Source organism: Anomaloglossus baeobatrachus, chromosome 12 (assembly GCF_048569485.1).
Source record: "Anomaloglossus baeobatrachus isolate aAnoBae1 chromosome 12, aAnoBae1.hap1, whole genome shotgun sequence".
Taxonomy (NCBI): domain Eukaryota; kingdom Metazoa; phylum Chordata; class Amphibia; order Anura; family Aromobatidae; genus Anomaloglossus; species Anomaloglossus baeobatrachus.
Genome location: NC_134364.1, coordinates 29660019 through 29681167, shown reverse-complemented (window position 1 = coordinate 29681167; position 21149 = coordinate 29660019). Strand labels below are relative to the sequence as shown.

The following is a 21149-nucleotide window of genomic DNA, read 5'->3' as shown; positions in this document are numbered from 1 at the left end:
AGGGGCGGGGCGGGATAGGGCCCGCATTCAGGAGGGGCGGGGCGGGATAGGGCCCGCATTCAGGAGGGGCGGGGCGGGATAGGGCCCGCATTCAGGAGGGGCGGGGCGGGATAGGGCCCGCATTCAGGAGGGGCGGGGCGGGATAGGGCCCGCATTCAGGAGGGGCGGGGCGGGATAGGGCCCGCATTCAGGAGGGGCGGGGCGGGATAGGGCCCGCATTCAGGAGGGGCGGGGCGGGATAGGGCCCGCATTCAGGAGGGACGGGGCGGGATAGGGCCCGCATTCAGGAGGGACGGGGCGGGATAGGGCCCGCATTCAGGAGGGACGGGGCGGGATAGGGCCCGCATTCAGGAGGGACGGGGCGGGATAGGGCCCGCATTCAGGAGGGACGGGGCGGGATAGGGCCCGCATTCAGGAGGGACGGGGCGGGATAGGGCCCGCATTCAGGAGGGACGGGGCGGAATTCAGTTTTATTTTATATATGTAAGGGCCTCTGTACTGTTTTGTACATTGTCTCCAGTTCTCCGTGCATTGTTCCATCATTGCACAGACATTTTCATTACAAATATGCTCCTTTTTGAAGTTATCATATTTTTTTTTTCTTCCTAATTTATTTTTTTTTTTTTCAGAATATGCTTTTAAAGCTATCAACCAAGGAGGCCTCACGTCGGTGGCGGTCCGGGGGAAGGATTGTGCCGTTGTTGTCACACAAAAGAAAGTCCCGGTAAGTATCATAGACATCATGTCATGGGCGGTGACTGTAGATTGAATACATTTGACTTTATTTTAAGGTTCATGGAGGAAGAAAATCCGGAATATTTACTGTTTCCCCGAAAATAAAGACAGGGCCTATATATTATTTTTGCTCCTAGGACTTATTTTCAGGGGATGTCTTATATTCTCCTATGAGCTACTATCCACATTTATTCTTGAACAAAAAATGTATATTTATTCAAATCTAATCCTATCATCACATTCTGGCAGATTAACATTTTGTGTCATCCTATTACTGGTTCAGATGCACATTTTCTTATCCGATCTGCTATTCTCATGGTGCAGAACCCGTACTATAGCATTGGGTACATACCATATTTACAAGGGTTTAAATTACCAGCTTAAATGTATTATTCTCTATGTACTGGTAAGTTTACTCGCACAAAAAGCAGACACCCACTAAAAAAATCACGATTTTCAGACCCCAACTAATATGCATTGGCAAGTAAATGGGCTCTCACATTCAGATCTGTGTCCCCTGTCAGATCCGCATGCGTTCTACAGCGGTTGGCTTCCCCATGCGACTTAAACCTTTATCACTTGCACGGAGTGATACTGGTACCAGGTCTGTTTGTGACGGGTGCACTGCAATGCAGCTGGAACGGCGAGGGGCCTGACAGTGACGCAGATCGCTGTGTGAGAGCCCATCCACCATCAGCACTTGCAAACTCTACCATAATTCTCATTTTTTAAGATGCACAGGATTATAAAACGCACCCCAAATGTAGAGAAAAAAAAATGTGTAACAGCGATGGTGGGTGGTCTTGGGTCACAGGAAGCAGGGGCGGTGGTGGAGTAGGTCGATGCTACGGGTGGTGCGGCAGGTGTCCCAGATGCTCGCTGCGGGCGCTGTGAGGCAGGAACGTACAGAAACTGTCGTCGGTGCAGACTTCAAATAAATGGCGCCCAGAGGTGGCGTGTGCGTAGGTTGAGCTATCAGCTCAATGACCAGCCGAGATCTCATCTGTGTCTGCGCACGCGCTGCCTCCAGCTGCCATTTGTTTGCTTGGAGATCAGTGAGCTGGAGGCGGCGCATGCGCAGGTGAGATATTGAGCTGAGAGCTCAATCTGTGCACGCACTGACTCTGAGCACCATCATTTGAAGCCCGCACCGCACATTTTTAGGATGGCCCCTGCCTCACCGCCTGCAGTGAGCACCAGTACCACCCACAGCATTACCCCTGCCTCCTGTGACCATTCTCCACCTCCCCCGGTAAGCTACTTTTGGCTTATAAGACGCACCCCTCATTTTCCTCCCAAATTTTTGAGAGGAAAAGTGCGTCTTTTATAATCTGCAAAATAGGTATTTGTTTGGGTATGTGAGAGAGATTTTTTTTTTTTTAATTTTTGGGAAGGGGTGGATATCTGCTTTTTCTTTTGGGGGGGGCGTCTGCTTTTTCTTTTGGGGGGGGCGTCTGCTTTTTCTTTTGGGGGGGGCGTCTGCTTTTTCTTTTGGGGGGGGCGTCTGCTTTTTCTTTTGGGGGGGGCGTCTGCTTTTTCTTTTGGGGGGGGCGTCTGCTTTTTCTTTTGGGGGGGCGTCTGCTTTTTCTTTTGGGGGGGGCGTCTGCTTTTTCTTTTGGGGGGGGCGTCTGCTTTTTCTTTTGGGGGGGGCGTCTGCTTTTTCTTTTGGGGGGGGCGTCTGCTTTTTCTTTTGGGGGGGGGGCGTCTGCTTTTTCTTTTGGGGGGGGGCGTCTGCTTTTTCTTTTGGGGGGGGGGCGTCTGCTTTTTCTTTTGGGGAGGCGTCTGCTTTCTTTTGGGGGGGTGTCTGCTTTCTTTCTTTTGGGGGGGCGTCTGCTCTTTCTTTTGGGGGGGGCGTCTGCTTTTTCTTTTGGGGGGGGGCGTCTGCTTTTTCTTTTGGGGGGGGCGTCTGCTTTTTCTTTTGGGGGGGGGCGTCTGCTTTTTCTTTTGGGGGGGGCGTCTGCTTTTTCTTTTGGGGGGGGCGTCTGCTTTTTCTTTTGGGGGGGGCGTCTGCTTTTTCTTTTGGGGGGGGGCGTCTGCTTTTTCTTTTGGGGGGGGGGGCGTCTGCTTTTTCTTTGGGGGGGGGGGGCGTCTGCTTTTTCTTTTGGGGGGGGGGGCGTCTGCTTTTTCTTTTGGGGGGGGGCGTCTGCTTTTTCTTTTGGGGGGGGCGTCTGCTTTTTCTTTTGGGGGGCGTCTGCTTTTTCTTTGGGGGGGCGTCTGCTTTTTCTTTTGGGGGGGCGTCTGCTTTTTCTTTTGGGGGGGCGTCTGCTTTTTCTTTTGGGGGGGCGTCTGCTTTTTCTTTTGGGGGGGCGTCTGCTTTTTCTTTGGGGGCGTCTGCTTTTCTTTGGGGGGCGTCTGCTTTTTCTTTTGGGGGGGCGTCTGCTTTTTCTTTTGGGGGGGGGCGTCTGCTTTTTCTTTTGGGGGGGCGTCTGCTTTTTCTTTTGGGGGGGCGTCTGCTTTTTCTTTTGGGGGGGGGGGGCGTCTGCTTTTTCTTTTGGGGAGGCGTCTGCTTTTTCTTTTGGGGAGGCGTCTGCTTTCTTTTGGGGGGGCGTCTGCTTTCTTTTGAGGCGGGTGTCTGCTTTCTTTTGAGGGGGGCGTCTGCTTTCTTTTGAGGGGGGCGTCTGCTTTCTTTTGAGGGGGGCGTCTGCTTTCTTTCTTTTGGGGGGGCGTCTGCTTTTTCTTTGGGGGGGGGCATCTGCTTTTTCTTTTGGGGGGGGCGTCTGCTTTTTCTTTTGGGGGGGGCGTCTGCTTTTTCTTTTGGGGGGGGCGTCTGCTTTTTCTTTTGGGGGGGAGTCTGCTTTTTCTTTTGGGGGGGGCGTCTGCTTTTTCTTTTGGGGGGGGCGTCTGCTTTTTCTTTTGGGGGGGGCGTCTGCTTTTTCTTTTGGGGGGGGCGTCTGCTTTTTCTTTTGGGGGGGGCGTCTGCTTTTTCTTTTGGGGAGGCGTCTGCTTTCTTTCTTTTGAGGGGGGTGTCTGCTTTCTTTTGGGGGGGTGTCTGCTTTCTTTTGGGGGGGTGTCTGCTTTCTTTTGGGGGGGGGTGTCTGCTTTCTTTGGGGGTCTGCTTTATTTTGGGGGTGGTCTGATTTCTTTGATGAAGAGTCCCTGCTATATTCATTAACTTTTTAAGGTACTTGGAAACTTCCTCATGGAACCGCGACTAGGGCTTAATTTTGGAGTAGAGCTTTATATTTTAAGCATACTTTTCAAAGCCCAAAAAATCCTATTAGGGCTTATTTTTTAAATGGGTCTTATTTTCGGGAAAACAGGGTAGTAACTTGCCATCAGTTTCTATGTAGATGTCATTCTACGTTGCTGCATAAGATACTGTAATAGCAGAAGGTATGAGTTAGGACGTCCGGCTGCGCAGATAGTGGACAGACAGATTGTGATTAGGTTCCTATGAGCATCTGCTTCTTTATCAAGGTTTACAATGTAATTTTAGACATATGCACACAATACGGCCGTTTCACAGGAAGCCTGTATGTCTTTAGGGTGTGTTATATACAGGGAGGGCGACATGCTTCATACAAATATAGATTAAAGAATGGACGTCTGGAACACCAATGGTGTGAACAAGGTGCAAGACTCAAAAATATACAATAGGATAAAGAGTTGCACACCAGTCACAATGTATAGGGGAATAATGAAAAGCAGAACTGCGATGGAAATACTAGACTGAAAATTACAATGAACTATCTGAAAAAGTAAAAAACATACATATAAGCTGGGGACCTCAAAAATAGAGATTACCTTGGCGTTTGGTTTTGGGGCTCCTTTGCATTGATCAATACAATGGCTAAACATCTCTCATTCCTATTATTCATAGCAGTTATGCACATTTCATTTTCATGTTTGTCACTTTTTTTCAGATAGTCCATTGTATTTTTCAGTCTAGTATTCCCATCGCAGTTCTGCTTTTCATTATCCCCTATACATTGTGACTGGTGTGCAACTCTTTATCATACAAATATAGCACTGACCTGGTTAGAGTTTAAAAAACAAAACAAAAAACATTCTTGATACAAAAAGCTCAAGAATGATCCGAGACCATGTTTCATGTATGTAAGTATATATGTATGTAGTCCCCTGATCTTGCATATATAGTTGTCTACATAACGCGTCTTTCTCTTTATAATGTACTGATGCAGGATAAGTTGCTGGATAGCAATACCGTGACCCATCTGTTCCAGATAACGGAGAGCATCGGCTGCGTGATGACCGGGATGACAGGTGACCTAGGAATATATCTCTTCTCCTGACTGTCATTCTCATGTATCCACTGCTGTATTGCAGTACACGTCTGTGGTCGCTGGCCTTTATTGTCTAACAGGAAAGCGTTGCACGATTACTTCCACGGTTTTATTAACAGAATGGGCCGCATTAGAACGTATTAGCCGGATTACTCTCCTCCACCACCAATGTCCTGCAAAGCCAGGTTATCCCGAAATCCCCGCTGCAGATAAAGCCTGACGGGGCGTCAATTTAGGGTTTAAAGGCATTCATTCCCCTGAAAGTCTATTCTGCACTCGCATATCGGTGTATATCAGGTCATTAATGGGACTGGGGTAATAGATAAAGCCCTTGCAGTAAAGGGTAAGGCTAGTTTCACACTTGTGTTGAATGGCATCCGTAGCATTGCGTTGCATATAGTGACACAACGAATGCAACAGCTCGTACAAAACAACGGAAAGCTTTTTTTTTTTTTTTTTTCTTCTTCTTTACAGTTTTACCAGCAGCAGACTATTGTGAACGATCAGCTGAGCGCTCTCGCATGCCGGCGGCCGGGCGCTCAGCCGATCGTTCTGCCGCCGAGAATGTGTGCGGGGGGGCAGAGTGTGTGGAGCTGAGGACAGGTGAGTGTGTGTATGTATGTATATGTGTACATACATGTGGAGTGCGGGAGGGGGCGGAGCCAAGCGGGGAAGTGTCGGGCACCCTGCACACGTAGCGAGGTAAATATCAGCAAAGCACTTTGCTTGGTTACCCGATATTTACCTTGGTTACGGGTGCAGGGAGCCAGAGAGAGAGTATGCGCAGTGAAATCCTACGGATTGCGATGCTCAAAAAAACGTTACATGCTGCGTTCCTCCCGCCCGGCGCAGCGTCAAAATAACGACGATGCGTCGTCCAGCGGATGCAACGCTGACACTTGCGTTACAGTGCGTCGTCCATACAAGTCTATGGAGAATAGCGCAGTGCGTTAACGGACTGTGCTATTCTCCATAGTGACGGACTGCGCTGAACGCAAGTGTGAAAGTAGCCTAAACACCTCTTCCCCCAGTCCTGCCAAACCGATCTGTCATGGCATTAGTATGAAAAAATAGCCGTACTCTGCTCAAGGGGTATTCTCAAGTTAGTAAATTATTCCCTACTCAAAGGATAGGCGATGACGTCCTGATTCCTGGGACCCCCCCCACTGACTGCTAGGACCCCCACCTATTTCAAGAGCCCTGCGTGAATGGAGCGGTGGATGATCATGAGCACGGTCACTGCATTCATTTTTAATTCTCAGGATTGATGATTGTCCTAGCATTCTGACCGCCATCAATCTCAATAAGGAGATACAGTATATCACAAAAATTAGTGCACCCCTCTCATTTTTGTAAATGTTTTATCTTTTTCATTAGACAACACTAAAGATATGACAATTTCATACAATGTACAGTGTCAGTGTGCAGCTTGTGTAACACTGTAAGGCTATGTGCGCACTAGGCTGTTTTTTCACACTGCGTTTTTTTGTGCGGTTTTGTTCTCAGACGCACCCGCGGCAAAAAAAGCATCGGATAAACGCAGCGTTTTTACCGCGTTTTTGGCTGTGTTTTTTTGTATTTTTAATTAAATGAGTGAAAAACGCAGAAATAATTGACATGCTGCGTTTTTGTGGTCACCACAAAAATGGAGCTACAAAAAAACGCTGTGTGCAGACAGCACTTCTGTAAACCCATAGACGTTGCTGGGGAAGCAATGTCACAGTGTTTTCAGCACAAAAACGCGGTAAAAACGCCAAAAAAAATGTCTAGAGCGCACAGGGCCTATGTTTGGTGCCCTCTAAATAACACAGAGCCATTAATGTCAAAATCACTGGCAACAAAAGTGAGTACACCCCTAAGTGATAATGGTCAGATTGTGTCCAAAGTGTTTAATATTTTGTGTGGCCACCATTATTTTCATGCACTGCCTTAACTCTTTTGGGTATGAAGTTCATTGGAGGTTTATGGGATCCTCTGGATCCTCTTCTGTCCTTCGTGACGACATCACAGAGCTGCTGGATGTTAAAGATCTTAGGCTCCACCACCTTCTGTCTGAAGAGGCCCCACAGATGCTAAATAGGGTTTAGGTCTGGAGACGCTTGGCCAGTCCAGCACCTTTACCCTCAGTTTCTTTAGCAAGGCAGTGGTCATCTTGGAGGTGTTTGGGATCATTATCATGTTGTAATACTGTCCTGCCGCCCGGTTTCTGAAGAGAGGGGATCATGCTGTGCTTCAGTATGTCACAGTACATGTTTTCATTCATGGTTCTCTCAATGAAGTGTAGCTCCCCACAGCTGGCAGCACTAATGCAGCCGCAAACCATGACACTCCCACCCCCATGTCTGACTGTAGGCAGGATACACTTGTCTTTGTCCTCTCCTGGTTGCCGCCACGCACGCTTGACACCATCTGAACTAAATATGTTTATCTTGGCCTCATCAGACCACAGGACATGGTTCCAGCAATCCATATCCTTAATCTGCTTGTCTTCAGCAAACTGTTTGTGGGCTTTCTTTCTTTAGAAGAAGCTTCTTTCTGGGATAACAGCCATGCAGACCATTTTGATGGAGTGTACAGCATATCGTCTGACAGGCGGAGCCCCCCACCCCCTGTAACCTCTGTAGCAATACTGGCAGCACTCATACATCTATTTTGAAAAGACAACCTCTGGATATGACGCTTGAGCACGTGCACTCAACTTCTGTGGTTGTCCATGGTGAGGCCTATTCTGAGTGGAACCTGTCTTGTTATACCGCTGTATGGTCTTAGCCACCGTGCTGCAGCTCTGTTTCAGGGTGTTGGCAATGTTCTTATAGCCTCGGCCATCTTTACATAGAGCAACAATTTTCTTTTTTTCAGATCCTCAGAGAATTCTTTGCCATGAGGAGCCATGTTGACCTTCCAGTGACCAGTATGAGAGAGTGTGTGAGAGAGAACACCAAATGCAACACACCTGCTCCCCATTCACACCTGGAACCTTATGACACTGAGTCACATGACAGCGGAGAGGCAAAAATTACTAATTGGGAAAAATTTGGCCATTTTCACGTAGGAGTGTACTCACTTTTGTTGACTGCAATTTAGTCATTAATTGCTCCTTGTATAGAGTTTTTTTAGTGGGCACATTTTATATATATATAATTATATTACTGATGCATGATCTGCTGTGAATGTTAACATTAATGTGACCCCTCTGCTTTCAGCGGATAGCAGGTCTCAGGTGCAGAGGGCCCGCTATGAAGCTGCCAACTGGAAGTACAAGTACGGTTACGACATCCCGGTGGATATGCTTTGTAAACGAATTGCAGATATCTCACAAGTATACACACAAAATGCAGAAATGAGGCCGCTGGGCTGCTGTAAGTATCTCATGCACAATATGACCACTATGGCTTTACCGTATTTTTCGGACTATAAGACGCACTTTTTCTTTGTCGCTCCATTGGGAGACCCAGACAATTGGGTGTATAGCTTCTGCCTCCGGAGGCCACACACAAAGTATTACACTCAAAAGTGTAACCCCTCCCCTCTGCCTATACACCCTCCCGTGCATCACGGGGTCCTCAGTTTTATGCTTTGTGTGGAAGGAGGCACACATCCACTCATACATCTCCATTTTAGTCAGCAGCAGCTGCTGATTGTATCGGTTGGAAGAAAAGAGGGCCCCCACGGGGCCCCCGGCATGCTCCCTTCTCACCCCACTAAGTCGGCGGTGCTGTTAAGGTTGAGGTACCCATTGCGGGTACGACGGCCGGAGCCTCATGCCGTGTTTCCTTCTCCATCCCTTAGGGCTCTGGTAGAAGTGGGATCCGAAGCGGTCATCCAGGTTCTGGGACCGTGCTCCCTCCGCAGCCCCTGAGGGAATCTGCTGGACAGGAGCTTATCTATCCTCAGGGACAGGGCCCTGCATCCACGAGGTACTCTGTGTCCCCATGGGGAATGTGTATGGAGCGCCTGGTTCCCGGACGCCGCAACTGGCTGCTGAATTGTGAAGACCGGGGACTACCGCGCCGACCGCGCCTGCTTGTCGGCCGCGGTATTAAATTTAGTCCCCGGCTTCATCGCGGCCTAGTGGCAAAACTCCCGCCCCCGGGCCTGTCTATCAGAGATAGGGGCGGGACAGCCGACCTGACGTCGGATGTGAGGACCGGGGCATCCTGTATGCTCCCTCCCCCCTCACTGATCACTGTGGGGACCCCAGATTCCCGCACTTTTCCTAACTCCGCCCACGGCTTCACTCCTCCCCTGAGAGCTCCGGCAGCCATTTTTCGGACATTCTGCCGGTGGAGAATCACAGAGAACAGCTCTGCAGCGCTGGGAGACCAAGGCAGGGAATCTGGAGCACACACACCCCGCTTTTTAGCGGTCGGTAAGCCGCACCGGTCACTCGGTGTTGGTCCCCCTGGGTTCTGGTATAGATACGTATATATATACTTATTTCTGTTCGGCCGGGCTGTATACCCTTTTTTCTATATACCCTCAGGGATCACGCTCTTAGGACACTACAGCATGTCGTCCACAAGGAGCAAGGGCACTAAAGCACAGGGTTTTTTTGCGACATGTACCTCTTGTAGGGCCATGCTACCTGCGGGTTCCACCTACCCTCACTGTGAGCAATGCTCGGCCCCTGTTACGCTTGCTCAGCCGGAGCCTCGGTCACTAGTGGGCCCCTCGGCTCAGGCAGACCCCCCTGCTTCCACTGTCCAGGTGGCAGCGACAGAGTTTGCAGTTTTTGCTGAAAAGCTCTCAGAGTCACTCTCACAATCCATGGCTCAGTCTATGGACAAATGGTCTGCCAAGTTGCTGGAAGCCCTGCAGTCCAGACCGGTCCTTACACAGGCCCCGGACCCTGTTAGATCGGCGCCTCCAGGTCCCTCTCGGTCCACCCCGGCCGGGGTGGGCCCTAGGTCTCACGTGGAGGACTCCTCCACGGACCACAGTCCCAGACCGGCTAAGCGGGCTCGCTTGGAATCTTCCCCGACTTCCTCACGCTGCTCGGGTTCCCAGCTTGAGGACTCTCTGGAGGACGAGGCGGAGGTTGCAGCTCGGGGCTCGGACCCTGATGTTGCTCTCAATCTTGATACACCTGAAGGGGACGCCTTAGTAAATGATTTTATCTCGTCCATCAATCAGGTGTTGGATCTAGCTCCCCCGCCTCCACCTATAGAGGAGTCGGCCTCTCAGCAGGAGAAACACCAGTTTCGTTTTCCCAAACGTACACGGAGTGCATTTTTTGATCACTCTAACTTCAGGGATGCCATCCAGAAGCCCAGAACGGTTCCGGACAAGCGCTTTACTAAGCGCCTTACTGACACACGTTACCCCTTCCCCGCTGACGTAGTTAAGGGTTGGGCTCAATGTCCTAAGGTAGATCCCCCAGTCTCCAGATTGGCGGCTAGATCTGTGGTTGCGGTTGCAGATGGCTCATCACTAAAAGATGCCACTGACAGGTAGATAGAACTCCTGATGAAATCCATCTATGAGGCCACGGGAGCGTCTTTTGCCCCGGCTTTTGCAGCCGTGTGGGCACTCCAAGCTATCTCAGCTTGTCTGGCTGAGATTAATGCGGTCACACGTATGTCTGCCCCGCAGGTTGCATCTTTAACCTCGCAGGCGTTGGCGTTTTCTTCCTACGCCATGAACGCAGTCCTAGACTCTACTAGCCGTACAGCGGTGGCATCCGCTAATTCTGTTGCAGTCAGCAGGGCCATGTGGCTGCGCGAATGGAAGGCAGACTCGGCTTCCAAGAGGTTCTTAACCGGTTTGCCGTTTTCTGGCGAGAGATTGTTTGGCGAACGATTGGATGAGATTATTAAGGAATCCAAGGGAAAGGACTCCTCCTTACCCCAGTCCAAACCCAAGAGACCTCAGCAACGAAAGATACAATCGAGGTTTCGGTCCTTTCGTCCCTCCGCCAAGCCACAGTCCTCTTCGTCCAATAGACAGGACAAAGGCCAGAGGAACTCCTATGCGTGGCGGTCTAAGTCACACCCCCAAAAGACCGCCGGAGGCACTGCCCCCAAGGCGGCCTCCTCATGACTCACGGCATCCCCGAACCGCATCCTCGGTCGATGGCAGGCTCTCCCGCTTTTGCGACGCCTGGTGGCCACATGTTCAAGACCGATGGGTGAGAGACATCCTGTCTCACGGTTACAGGATAGAGTTCAGCTCTCGTCCTCCAACTCGTTTCTTCAGAACCTCCCCGCCCCCCGCGCGGGCAGACGCACTTTTTCAAGCAGTGGACGCTCTGAAAAAAGGAGTTGTGACCCCCTTTCCCACTCAGGAACAGGGTCGCGGTTTTTACTCCAACTTATTCGTGGTGCCAAAGAAAGGCGGATCATTCCGTCCCGTTCTGGACCTCAAATTGCTCAACAAACACGTGAGCACCAGACTATTCCGGATGGAATCTCTCCGCTCGGTCATCGCCTCGATGTCACAAGGAGACTTCCTCGCATCGATCGACATCAAGGATGCTTATCTCCATGTGCCGATCGCACCAGAACATCAACGCTTTTTGCGTTTCGCCATCGGGGACGAACACCTTCAGTTCGTGGCATTGCCCTTCGGCCTGGCGACAGCCCCACGGGTTTTCACCAAAGTCATGGCATCCGTTGTGGCGGTCCTGCATTCTCAGGGGCACTCGGTGATTCCCTACTTAGACGATCTCTTAGTCAGGGCACCTTCTCGGGCGGCGTGTCAACACAGCCTTACCGTCGCTCTGGAGACCCTCCAGCAGTTCGGGTGGCTCATCAACTTCCCAAAATCCAAGTTGACACCGACCCAATCTCTGACTTATCTAGGGATGGAGTTTCATACACAGTCAGCGGTAGTCAAGCTACCACTAGACAAACAGCTGTCACTGCAGGCAGGGGTGCAATCTCTGATTCAGACTCAGTCACACCCCTTGGGACGCCTCATGCACTTCCTGGGGAAGATGGTGGCAGCGATGGAAGCAGTGCCTTTCGCGCAATTCCATCTGCGCCCGCTCCAGTGGGACATTCTCCACAAATGGGACAGGAGGTCGAACTCTCTCGACAGGAACGTCTCTCTTTCCCTTGCAACAAAGACGTCTCTTCAGTGGTGGCTTCTTCCCACTTCTCTATCACAGGGAAAATCCTTCCTGCCCCCAACCTGGGCTGTGGTCACCACGGACGCGAGCCTGTAAGGGTGGGGAGCGGTGTTCCTCCATCACAGGGCTCAGGGAACCTGGACTCCGATAGTCTTCCCTTCAGATCAATGTCCTGGAGATAAGGGCAGTGTATCTGGCCCTATTGGCTTTCCAGCAGTTGCTGGAGGGCAGGCAGATCCGTATCCAGTCGGACAACGCCACTGCCGTCGCATACATCAACCACCAAGGCGGCATGCGGAGTCGTCAAGCCTTCCAAGAAGTCCGGCGAATTCTGCAGTGGGTGGAAGCCACAGCATCCACCATCTCCGCAGTTCACATACCGGGCGTAGAAAACTGGAAAGCAGATTTTCTCAGTCGTCAGGGAATGGATGCGGGAGAATGGTCCCTGCACCAAGAAGTGTTTCGAGAGATCTGTCGCCGCTGGGGAACGCCGGACGTCGATCTCATGGTGTCACGGCACAACAACAAGGTCCCGGCCTTCATGGCACGATCTCAAGATCACAGAGCTCTGGCGGCGGACGCATTAGTTCAGGATTGGTCGCAGTTTCGACTGCCTTATGTATTTCCTCCTCTGGCAATGCTGCCCAGAGTACTACGCAAGATCAGGTCCGACTGCCGTCGCGCCATTCTCGTCGCTCCAGACTGGCCGAGGAGGTCATGGTACCCGGATCTGTGGCATCTCACGGTGGGTCAGCCGTGGGCGCTGCCAGACCGCCCAGACTTGCTGTCGCAAGGGCCGTTTTTCCATCTGAATTCTGCGGCCCTCAACCTGACTGTGTGGCCATTGAGTCCTGGCTCCTAGCGTCTTCAGGGTTGTCTCAGGATGTCATTGCCACTATGAGACAGGCCAGGAAACCGACATCCGCCAAGATCTATTACAGGTCTTGGCGGATTTTCTTGTCCTGGTGTTCTGATAAAGGTTTTACTCCCTGGCCTTTTGCCTTACCCACTTTTCTTTCCTTCCTTCAATCCGGAATGGATAAGGGGTTGTCACTTAGTTCTCTCAAAGGGCAAGTATCGGCACTCTCAATATTCTTTCAAAAGCGCCTGGCCAAGCTTCCGCAGGTCCGCACGTTCCTGCAGGGAGTTTGCCACATAGTCCCACCTTACAAGCGCCCGCTTGAACCCTGGGACCTTAACAGGGTGCTAATGGCTCTTCAGAAACCGCCTTTTGAGCCGCTGCGGGATGTCTCCTTATCACGTCTTTCGCAGAAAGTGGCATTTCTAGTAGCAGTTACATCACTCCGTAGAGTGTCGGAGCTTGCAGCGCTGTCATGCAAAGCCCCCTTCCTGGTTTTTCACCAGGATAAGGTGGTTCTCCGTCCTGTTCCGGAATTTCTCCCTAAGGTGGTATCGCCTTTTCATCTCAATCAGGATATCACCTTACCTTCATTTTGCCCTAATCCAATTCACCGCTTTGAAAAGGATTTGCACTCATTAGATCTAGTGAGAGCACTCCGGTACTACGTGTCTCGCACAGCGCCCCTGCGCCGTTCAGATGCACTCTTTGTACTTGTCGCCGGTCAGCGTAAGGGTTCGCAGGCTTCCAAGTCAACCTTGGCTCGGTGGATCAAGGAACCGATTCTTGAAGCTTACCGTTCTTCGGGGCTTCCGCTTCCTTCGGGGCTGAAAGCCCATTCTACCAGAGCCGTGGGTGCGTCCTGGGCATTGCGGCACCGGGCGACGGCTCAGCAGGTGTGTCAGGCAGCTACCTGGTCTAGCCTGCACACTTTCACGAAACACTATCAGGTGCATACCTATGCTTCGGCAGATGCCAGTCTAGGTAGGAGAGTCCTTCAGGCGGCGGTTGCCCACCTGTAAGAGGGAGCCGTGTCGGCTCTATTTATCGAGGTATTCTTTTACCCACCCAGGGACTGCTTTTGGACGTCCCAATTGTCTGGGTCTCCCAATGAAGCGACAAAGAAGAAGGGAATTTTGTTTACTTACCGTAAATTCCTTTTCTTCTAGCTCCTATTGGGAGACCCAGCACCCGCCCCTGTTCCCTTCGGGCTAGTTGTTCTTTTGTGTACACATGTTGTTCATGTTCAATTGTTTCATGGTTTTCAGTTCTCCGAACATCCTTCGGATTGAATTTACCTTAAACCAATTTATAAGTTTCCTCCTTCCTGCTTTTGCACCAAAACTGAGGAGCCCGTGATGCACGGGAGGGTGTATAGGCAGAGGGGAGGGGTTACACTTTTGAGTGTAATACTTTGTGTGGCCTCCGGAGGCAGAAGCTATACACCCAATTGTCTGGGTCTCCCAATAGGAGCTAGAAGAAAAGGAATTTACGGTAAGTAAACAAAATTCCCTTCTTTTCTCAAATGTTGGGGGAAAGTGGGGGGTGCGTCTTATAGTCTGCATGTGGCTGCGGGGAATGAGGGTGCTGCGGTGGAGCAGGTCATCGGGGGCACGAGCAGGCTGTAGCAGCGCCTGCCGTGACCACGTGGGCCCGCTCATTACATATGCACACCCATCCTCCCGCCCATCAGCGCTGAAGCCGGCGCTGACAGGTAGGCAGGATGATGGGCGGGGGTTGCGCGCATAATTAACAGTCGGACCGTATGATCACTCCTGGCAACTACAGCCTGGAGTGATCATGTGCGGCTGTATTCACTGCCCCCCTCGCATCATCTTCAGCGCGGGGGGCAGTGAATAAGTATACTCACCGGTCACTTCCCTGCAGCATCGCAATCTCCTCCTGTCTGTGCCGGCTAGCTGATCTGTGGAGAGAGCAGTGAGCACAGCAATGACGTCATCGCTGTGTGCACCGCTAGTCTCCGCAAGTCAGCTGACAGGCAGACAGGAAGAGAAGCGATGCTGCAGACAAAGGTGACGGCTCCACACAAATCAGCGGCGCTGCTGCCGGCACTGACAGGAGGAGGAGCGATGCTGCATGGAGCGAGGAAAGGGGAGTATAAACTTTTGGGGGTTTTTTGTGTGTGACACTGGATACAAGCCATATAGCAGGATGCATGGGGGGTATATAGCAGGATGCATGGAGGGTATATAGCAGGATGCATGGGGGGTATATAGCAGGATGCATGGGGGGTATATAGCAGGATGCATGGGGGGTATATAGCAGGATGCATGGGGGCATATAGCAGGATGGAGGTATAGCAGGATGGATGGGGATATATAGCAGGATGCCAGTATATAGCAAGATAAGGGCATATACCAGGATGGGGTACATGTATACAAGGATGAGAATCATATACAAGGCAGGAGGATCATTACCAGGATGGGGTACCTTAGTAGAGAATTTGGGGACATTACCCCCATAATAGTGTCAGCAGCAGATCCTCGCCCATAAGTGTGTCATTACCACATTTTTTGCTTAAAATTTTATTTTCCTCCTCTAGAACCAGTCTGAAAAATACGGTCTATCTATAAATTTAGGACGTTTTTTTCACATTCTTTTGTATGCTTCTTCTCTGTATTAATGCTTTTTCTGCTCTGTTCTCCTTCAGGTATGATCCTTATTGGAGTAGATGAAGAAAATGGAGCTCAGGTGTATAAGTGTGATCCTGCTGGCTATTATTGTGGCTTCAAGGCTACCACCGCTGGGGTCAAACAGACAGAAGCCACCAGTTTTCTGGAAAAAAAAGTGAAGAAGAAGTTTGATTGGACGTTTGAGCAGAGTGTTGAGGTTGGTGCTGAAGTGACAGTCCTCATCTTGTAAAGGCATTCTGAGGATTAAAGGGGTTTGCAGATGAGATTTACTGGTAGCCCTGCATACATTGTCATGATTTAGCTTTCTCTAGCCACTAAGCAGTGGCAGTCCCTGTGTGACCTATGCACACTATAGCATACGTTGCTCTGTTATGTATAGGGCGTGAGCCTTACGTGCAGTCACTCTGACACTAGCTCCTTGCATGGACAGGACATCAGCTTCCATTTACGTTTAATCACTGAACAACTTGTTTTTCGGGAGCGTGTCAGGAATAATTACTATGAATAGTTTTTCAATGATCAGGACGGCTTACATGTTACATAAGGTTCTCTCTCACCATTGCACATTTTCTTTTCTTCCCTTTAGACCGCCATCTCTTGTCTTTCCACCGTTCTCTCTATCGATTTCAAACCCTCTGAGCTTGAGGTCGGCATAGTGACCCTTCAGGATCCCAAATTCAGGTTTGTTTAGTTGAGAGCACGTCCACACTTGGACTTGCCGAATTTATCTCTTGATTAATATTTTCTGTATAATTTTTCTTTTAGTATTAGTTTAGCATTAGAGACCCCAGACCATCAGTCCTCAGAATAAAAAGTCAAGAGCAAGTTGAGTGTCGTTTTTCGGTACACACCAGCATGCTTTTTCACTCCGAAGGTGGCTTACGTCACTAGGAAAAACTGAAGGACGCTTTAGGCTATGTGCGCACTAAACTGTTTTTTTTCACGCTGCGTTTTTGTCCACAAAAAACGCACCAGTGGCAAAAAGATGCGCCGTTTTTACCGCGTTTTTGGCTGAGTTTTTGTGCACTCCATTCAATGAGTGAAAAACGCAGAAATAATTGACATGCTGTGTTTTTGTGGTCACCACAAAAACGCAGCTACAAAAAAACGCTGTGTGCGGACATCACTTCTGAAAACACAGACATTGCTGGGGAAGCAAAGTCACAGCGTTTTCAGCACAAAAACGCAGTAAAAACGTCTAGTGCACACAGGGCCTTATTCTAAAAAATGGTGGGGGGTCTGGATGGTGCTAATCAGTATTTCCCCACTAAAAAGTCAGTTGGCTGAAAATGTTGCATCGTGGGACATGAGAGCAGAAGGAATTTGGATATGTCCCTTAGACTATCTAGGACTAGGACTGTCCCTTGGACTAGCTATTGTTGATTACTGATGGGGAGGAGGGAAATCCTGTGAAATTTTGCAATCATCACAGTTTTTCTTTAAGGGCTGTCCCATGATCAAAGTACTGTACATTTTAAGTAATAGATTTAGGAATAACAAAAAGTTCCACAATTGGATGTGTTAGAAAGAAATGTTCCTGTGCTAAGGCAATCTTATAAATGTGCCTGTGGTATATACTATTATTTCCTGTGTCTCACCGTACAGCGATACTCCAGTACATAGCATAGCTCTTGGCCAGGGAAAAAGCATAAGTCACTTATGATAATACAATTTGTAGACAACACATCAGGAGCCAGCAGCTTTCTGATGTAACACATTTCCCTGCTTGTTTTATCACAGGACTATTTCTGCTTTGTCACCAGTCCTTTTGCACTCACCATAAAATCAATTGACAGTGACATACAAGCGCATTGACCACCGGAGCTCCTTACTGACTTGATTATAATGAGCTCACAGGACTGATGTCATAGAAGAAACACTCACTCCTGTGATAAAACAGGCAAGGGAATGTGTTATCTCAGAAAGCAGCAGCTGTGGAAGTTTTTTTTTTCCAATTTAAAGTTTTATTGATTTCAAAAGAGAAAAAACAACCAGAATAGAGATCCATCTCATTAAAGTAATGATATACAAAGAGCCATTACGACGAATCTAAGCCTCAGGCTCAACAACCTTACATCAGTAATTAAGAAATACCTGGACAACAAGTAACGCCGAGAATAGGAACAAAAGAAGTAGGAGGCAGGAACATGGATCATGGAAAGGGGAGGGGGGAAGGAGGCAATCAGTAAAGAGATAGGCGGGGAGAGGTGTATGTTGGCCGGGACTGGTGCATAATCCGTTGGACTGGAAGAGGGGAATACATGGCTTCTGAGGGTGGTGCATGCCAAGGGGCCTGTTTACTGGGAATTAATGAGGGCTAGAAGCTTTGGACCCGAGAGTAAGGGCGGCGTCACACGGGACGATTTATCGCGCGATCGCATGAGCGATCGCACCCGCCCCCGTCATTTTTGTGTCACAGGCAATTTGTTGCCCGTGGCGCACAAAGTCGTTTATCCCCGTCACACGTACTTACCTCACGAACGACCTCGCTGTGAGCGGTGAACATCCTCTTCCTGAAGGGGGACAGTCGTTCAGCGTCACAGCGACATCACACAGCGGCCACCCAATAGAAGCGGAGGGGCGGAGATGAGCGGGACGCAACATCCCGCCCACCTCCATTCTTCCGCATTGCCGGAGGACGCAGGTAAGTTGTGTTCGTCGTTCCTGGGGTGTCACACGGAGCGATGTGTGCTGCATCGGGAACGACGAACAACCGGCGCACAGAAGGAGGAACGACATTATGAAAACGACCGACGTGTCAACGAGTCGTTCGTTCGTAGCTGTCACACGCTACGATATCTCTAACGATGCCGGATGTGCGTCACGGAATCCGTGACCCCCGACGACATATCGCCCGATATATCGTAGCGTGTGACGCCGCCCTAAGGATTCCCACTGGAACCACTTAGAGGCTGTCTCAACTGTCTGACCTCGCGAGTGGGCCATCACCATCTCCATACGGTGTACCACATTCACTTCTATTGCCCACTCATCTATGGTCGTCGTGGGATCACCGTCTTGGCGGCCTGGAGGAGATGTCCCAAAAGGGATTTCTTATGTCTTTTTCCGATGCTTTAAACATAAACAGTAAGGCTGCCTCGGGGCGACTAGGGACTATGATCCCCGTAACCTCTTGTATAGCCTCTATTACCTTATTCCAAAAGGCCGTCAAGCTCGGGCAATACCACCAGATATGGGACATAGTGCCGCCCTGAGCTCCACAGCGCCAGCAGGTGTCAGGCACCTCGGGACACCACACCTGAAGAGACGTCTGGACCCTGTACCAGCTGGAAAGTATTTTGTAACTGGTCTCTTGCATCCTTGTGGCGACCACGGATTTACAGCAGCTGTGTTTTGTCTATATATTCACTCATCACAGTTGACTTAGGTGGGCTTTACATCAGCGGTATTCTGCCGCAATGCCGGATCCGTCACAAATACGGTACAGTTCAATACAGTTAAATGGAATCGCGGCAAGATAAGGTCACATGCGGCCGCGATTCCACTGTATTGAACTGTACCGCAATTATTTCTGACGGATCCGGCATTGCGGCAGAATACTGCTGATGTGCGCGCAGCCTTATTCTTTCTCCCCTGGCCAGGAACTATCGTATTTGCCAACCTCGAACTAGAGCAGCTTTGCACGGTCGGACATAGCAAATAACACTACATCGGTGTGTGTCACCCAGGGATAGGGGGTACTCAGATCCGGGCCAAGGGGTTGCTTCTGAACGTATCACGGTGGCGTGACCCGGTCTGTGATCCCAGCCACCACAACAAAAGGGGCATTATATACAGGGGAGATTTGGTAGTCTATGTTCCGTGACGCCACCCGTGGTGTGCGGCGAGGTAGTGGAGCACCGCTGCTGCCGGTCGCAGGATCCCGGGGATGGTAATGGGCAGCAAGGTGGTGATTTTACCTCCACGGGTAGGGTGTTGATGTCTCTGTACCCCGGTGTGATGGATTGGGGAGTAATGGGTGCAGTCCACAGCTTGGACCGGGTGGTGCAGGAGTACTCACAGTATAAGGCAATAACTGACACGAGTCCAAGAATTAACCAAGTTGCTGGTAACTGGTGCCCACGGCTGCTGTGAGGACGGGTCCCACACCAGTGTGTGTAATTCGGGTGTTTTTCTCCTGCCTGGTGTCTGTGTCTGCTCTGTACACAGGTCCGGACAGTTGGCACCGGGGGGGCCATTACCCTCTCCCGGTCCACTTCGGGCCCCAGAAGTGGCTGGCCTATTCCTGAGGCCCTCACTACCACTTCTCCTAGCTCCCCACAGGAGCTGCTTCCAGACTTCTCCCCTCCAGCAGACTGACTGACACTACACTCTGCTCTCTCCAAGCTCCTCTCTCCCCCTCCCGTTTTCCTGAGGAGGGGGCTAGTGGGGCCTGATTGGCTGGTGTGTATTGGTGTGGGAAACTCCCCAAGGGAGAGTGAGCTCTGCACCATAAAGATGTATGCAGACATCTGTGACACCCTGGTTTTGCCAGGGCGGCACAGGTGCACATTTAGAATATTATCTCAGCCCAGGAAAAAAAAAAAAATGTAACACATCTAATTGTGGAACTTATTATTATTGCAAGATATTTTGATTAAAATGTACTTTGAATTCTATAAATGACCACTTTTTATTTCCTACTGCGTTTGGGCCTGGTTCACATACAGTATGCATTGCATTAATTCAGTGTCTAATCGTGTAACGTTTTCTGTATTTCAGGATTCTCACAGAGTCGGAGATCGACGTTCACCTGGTAGCATTAGCAGAACGCGACTAGCACATCGCCAGATCTGACACGTGACCACAAACCTTTTGCCTGTTGTTCTTCTGTTGTATCATTTTCTCTGTATGAATAAAGAGATTTTTGAATATCGTTTCGATGTTATTTTGCTCCAGAGGAAGACTTGCTAAGAACCTGACTATTGGTTTAATGGTAATGCTTAGTCATCACCAATGCGTGGTAATAGGTGGAGATATCTATTTTCTCAGCACAAGTTTAGAGAATTGTGAAACGCTTTGGTTTCTTCTGGAATATCTTGCATGTTTCAGAATGAGTACATATTCTGCATTTCTTGTTTTTTAAATGTACCTTTGTTTGCAGGTAGGCACGCTAATGGATTTTATTTTGCATTGCAAGTTACAGACTCACAAAACTTTTCCCTTCCTGCTAAATGTACATCCTACTTGTGGCACAAGCAATTTAACAACTGAGGGTTGTGATATATCGTCGGGGTCACGTCGTAAGTGACGCACATCCGGCATCGTTAGAGATGTCGTAGCGTGTGACACCTCCGAACGACTGTTAACGAGCAAAAAGACTCACCTTATCGTTGCTCGTTGACACGTTTATTTCCATAATGTCGTTCCTCCTTCTGCGCGCTGCTTGTTTGTCGTTCCCGAGGCAGCACACATCGCTCCGTGTGACACCCCGGGAATGACGAACAACAACTTACCTGCCTCCCGCCGGCAATGAGGAATGAAGAAGGTGGGCGGGATGTTACGTCCCGCTCATCTCCGCCCCTCCGCTTCTATTGGGCGGCCGCTGTGTGACGTCGCTGTGACTCCGCACAAACCGTCTCCTTCAG

General features: G+C 50.0%; 1 protein-coding gene across 2 annotated transcripts in view; it reads left to right on the top strand.

The window, feature by feature from the left end:
- The window catches only part of PSMA6 (proteasome 20S subunit alpha 6), a 28333-nt gene extending 7896 nt beyond the window's left edge, over nt 1–20437 (top strand). Inside the window, exons 2-7 of one of the 2 annotated variants that reach the window (XM_075330878.1) lie at nt 630–724; nt 4878–4959; nt 8183–8338; nt 15579–15757; nt 16148–16242; nt 20284–20437. In XM_075330878.1, coding sequence (XP_075186993.1) covers nt 630–724; nt 4878–4959; nt 8183–8338; nt 15579–15757; nt 16148–16242; nt 20284–20341 — 665 coding nt within the window. In that variant the 3' untranslated portion in view covers nt 20342–20437. Of the gene's footprint in view, nt 1–629; nt 725–4871; nt 4960–8182; nt 8339–15578; nt 15758–16147; nt 16243–20283 lie in introns of both variants that reach the window. The other variant, XM_075330877.1, reaches the window with a different exon arrangement.
- Nucleotides 20438–21149: the final 712 nt, after the last annotated feature.